This window comes from Helianthus annuus, chromosome 4 (genome assembly GCF_002127325.2).
Source record: "Helianthus annuus cultivar XRQ/B chromosome 4, HanXRQr2.0-SUNRISE, whole genome shotgun sequence".
Lineage (NCBI taxonomy): Eukaryota > Viridiplantae > Streptophyta > Magnoliopsida > Asterales > Asteraceae > Helianthus > Helianthus annuus.
Window position 1 is genome coordinate 6667980 of NC_035436.2, and position 4136 is coordinate 6672115.

At 37.7% G+C, this 4136-nt stretch overlaps 1 protein-coding gene across 1 annotated transcript; it reads left to right on the top strand.

The window, feature by feature from the left end:
• The first annotated feature begins 315 nt into the window (after positions 1-315).
• On the top strand, positions 316-2857 carry LOC118491703. The gene is made up of 2 exons (XM_035989704.1): positions 316-649; positions 1194-2857. Exon 2 carries the CDS (start codon positions 1310-1312, stop codon positions 2693-2695), a length of 1386 nt encoding a protein of 461 aa, XP_035845597.1. The 5' UTR covers positions 316-649; positions 1194-1309; the 3' UTR covers positions 2696-2857.
• Positions 2858-4136: the final 1279 nt, after the last annotated feature.

Here is a 4136-nt window from a genome sequence, read left to right on the forward strand (position 1 = left end):
GGTCTAAAAAGAAATTGAAATTTCAGTAAATGAGTTTTGGGAATTAAAAGTTTGGTCAAGAGTATCACGTTGTTTTTTTAATAGAAACAGAAATCTGGCACATTTCACAAGGTGATTTGGCAAAATAAATCATAAGTGTACGCTGGGTGGTGCAAGCATACGTTGAATGCAAAGAAAATCTCAATTTCTTATTGTACTACGCTTGCTGTACGCTGATAAAGTGTTTTCAGAACACCGTAAGCATACGTTTGGCACCGTACAAATACGCCGATGCTGCTGAATAAGAAGTTGAAAAAGGGGGGCAGTTATAAGAAAAAAATTCAAATTTCTCTCTCCAAACGCCCCATTATCCATCAATTCTCAGATCATTAACCAACTTTTCCCTCATCTATCTCATTTTTTCTTTCAAAACCTCTCAAGAACCCTAGCCACCATTTTCATAATTTCTTCAAAACGCAATCAAAATCAATGAGTTTGGTGTCAAAACATTCATGTTGACGAGTATATCGAAACCCATGGAGTAATTTTTCAAAAACATTCGCGAGTCAAACGATTTCAGTGGTTGAAGTTCACGAATTTGGGTTGTTTTTGTGTGTTTTTGGTGCGAGCTTTCATCTAATCACATTCTCACCATCACGAGATAAGTAAGGTAAGAAATTTTCGTTTTTTATTTTGCTAGTACTTTCACGAATGCTGAAAATCTTGCATATTTATCATGCTAAATAACTAGAAATGGTGTTCATGCTTAGATTATTTTCCTGTTAAGTTGTTAGGGTAAAAATGAAAAATTAAATTGAATAATTGTGGGTTGAACATGCTGCACTGTGAGATGTGTGATGGATGTGAGAAAAGTTGAAAATTTGAAGTTTAATTTTAAGATAGAACATGAAAAATGATAATGTGGGATGCTGTGAGGTCAAAAAAGAAAAAAAAAATCATATGTTGTGTAATTTTGGGTGAACAAGGTTAGGTTTGATTGCTGACATTGTGTTATGCTAGATGGATGGTACAGTTAAGTTAGGAAGGAAGTTTGTGAAATCGCCAATTTCAAATGTTAAATTGTTAAAAAAAATGGTTAGACTACTTAGATAGGAAACAAACACACATTTACAATTGATTTTATGAGAAATCGTTATATCATGTGAGCTAAATGGTGGTTATTTTCTTCGTTTTCGCAAAATGGCACCCAAAAGGAAAAGTTCAAAGGAAGTTGCTGAATCAAGCAACAAGAAGCCATCTTGGGGAAGCAAAAAGTTATTGGACATAGAAAAGAATTGGTGACCACAATTATATAGGGAGAAACTGGAAGATGTTAAGTCTGAAGAGATTCTTGTGCAAGAATGGAAAACTGAATTGGATGATTTCCATCATTTTGGGTTGGTTGAAGGATTTTGAACGTTTGGGATGGTTGGCTGCACTAACTTTCAACAACAAGGATAATCCGGAAGTATATCAAGAAGAGATTATTGAGTGGATGTCTACTTTAAGGAAAGTGGAGGGTGATAATCATCCTTGGGACACAAAGTTAATTGGTACAGTGAATAAAACTGAAGTAACAATGTCTATGAAGTCTCTATTGAAGATTGCTCCCTTTGACACTTTACCTCAAGCACAATATGAAACTCATCCGGATAACTACATATGTCTTGATATAAAACAAGCAAAAGGGCCAGAATGGGCTGAAATGTTGGAGACATTGTTTGAAGTTCCACTTGAGCAATTTTCTGAGTCAATGCCTTTGAAGGCGAGTGATTTGAAACCATTGCCTCGATTAATCTCAAAAATTTTTACTTGGAACATTATCTCAAGAAGGAGTGACAAAGCTAAAGTAAGACATTGTGATGTGAGAGTTCTTTACGCACTTGTGACCGGTAAACCAATTTTCCCTTTTCGTCAGTTAATCATGTTAAATGTTTGGGAAGCACATGAAAAATCAAAAAGAGCCATCATCCCACATTGTCGGTTGTTATCGTGTTTATTGAAGAATGCAAATGTCATCTCTAAAAGAAGTACACCAAGGATCGTGCCTTTCACAGATTTTTGCAGATCGCAATTGGGAAAAGGAGAATTTGCTTATAAGGAAACTGTGACCCATTTTGTTCTACATGATATGAGTAATAGGCGGGTCCATGAGATAGCTAAAGACGTAGTTATGGGGGAGAATGATGGGGGTCCTAACGGTGAAGAAAGAGAGTATGATCATTTAGGGAGAAATGGGCCCATAAATCCATATCCAGGTCGGCATCCCGCATATAGAAGCTGGAATTCATTTCAAAGAGCAATGTGGGATCGAAGTACAATGGAGTATGAAGAAGCGAGACAATGGAGGAGCGAGCAACGGGAATTGCTGCAATTGTGTGTGTACCAACAAGAAAGGAACTATCAAAAGCTCTTTGATTATGCTGAACAGGTTCGTCATCATGAGGACTATCGTGCAGGTTTGAATTACTTCGAGAATGTTTCAAGGGTGGACTATAGCACTCTACCGCCTTGGGATAAGGATGATGAAAACTTGACACTCCCGTATTACCCACGGATGCCATTTCCTAGTTGGAGATCAATATTTGCACCAGCTCAAGTTTATGATCAAGGAGAGAGTTCAAGCAATGAGCAACATATGGATCCGTACACAACTCGGCCTCTTGCGCGTGGTGTTATGGAGTCTTTCTTTGGCCCCAATCGCGGGCCAAACTGATCAGAGCACTCTCTGATCTCAATTGATCAGGTCCACGTGCACTTTCTATCCCTTGTACTTTATCGTTGAACTTTTTAGTCTTTTGTGTGTTGGTGTTTGGTGAACTTCGTTGCTTTAGTTTGTCATGTTTTTAAGACTTAGTTAATTTTCTTTAGTTTAGTTACTTCATCAGTTTGAATATCATTGAAGTCCCTTATGCATGATGCAACAATGATTCAAAACCCCATTCGCACATACTTTCTAGCTTACAAAATATACATTGGGGACAATGTATAACTCAAGTGTGGGGATGAGGGGAAATTTTAAAATTTTTGACGAAAAGTCCTTTGAGTAAATCTTAATTGTGCACGAAAACAAAAATTTTCAAATCATCAATTCATTACTTGCCGGTGCACATGTATAGGTCCTTAATCATGGTTAATTCTTTAAGCTACAATCTAAAGTTTCTCATCAAGTTGTTTTCAATATAATAAGAAATGCCTGATTAGGGGTAACATACTAAATGGGGGACAAATCTACATGCTTCACATCGGCAACCCTATTTGTAAGGCCTCCTAATCCAAGATCTCACTCACCCAAAGCAACCAACAGGTGTGCGGAATCCACCTGATGATCAACCACTGTAGATGAACACAAGAATGCAAGGATTTGAGAGAGAAATCAAGAATACACTGAGTATTATTGATGAAGATGAATGGCGTCACTCACACAAAGCGCCGCCAGACAAAAAGCACAATGATTAGGGCACAGAAATTCACACAGAAATCGTTACCTTGTCTATTCCATATTAAAGTATATATACAAGGTGAAACCCGGACTTTCAACACTAAATAGAAAGCCCGGACAAAACATAGAGCACAAAGCCAACACAGAGTTTTTGCCACAAAACTCAGACAAGCCTAAACTATACAAAACTCAGACAAAGCTAGTCTATATAAACTCTGTCTAAAAATAAACTCTTTCTAAAATAAACTATTTCCAAAATAAACTCTTTCTAGCCATAAACTCTTTCTAGCCATAAACTCTTTCCAAAACATAAACTCTTTCCAAACTTTGGACATTGTTCAATAAAGACCCTAAATGTTGGAAGCCTTGCACTTATCACCCAAAAGTGCATTAACAAACTCCCCCTTGATCAGTGCATGGTCTTCATTGAACTTGAGATCTTCAATTCTTCCATTGGTAACATGGGAGTCATGCACTTATCACCCAAAGTGCATTAACAAACTCCCCCTTGATCAGTGCATGGTCTTCATTGAACTTGAGATCTTCATCCGTTCTTCGAGAGCTGCTTCCTGCCCAGACCTTGTTCTTCACACAGTACTGAACCACCTTGATGGACTGGTCAGCTAGAACACGATCTTCTTCATTGTATTTTAGAGGCAGGCGCCGAAGCTTCTTCAGATGTGCTCCCCTTAAGTTTGCAAGCCAAATCAGATCC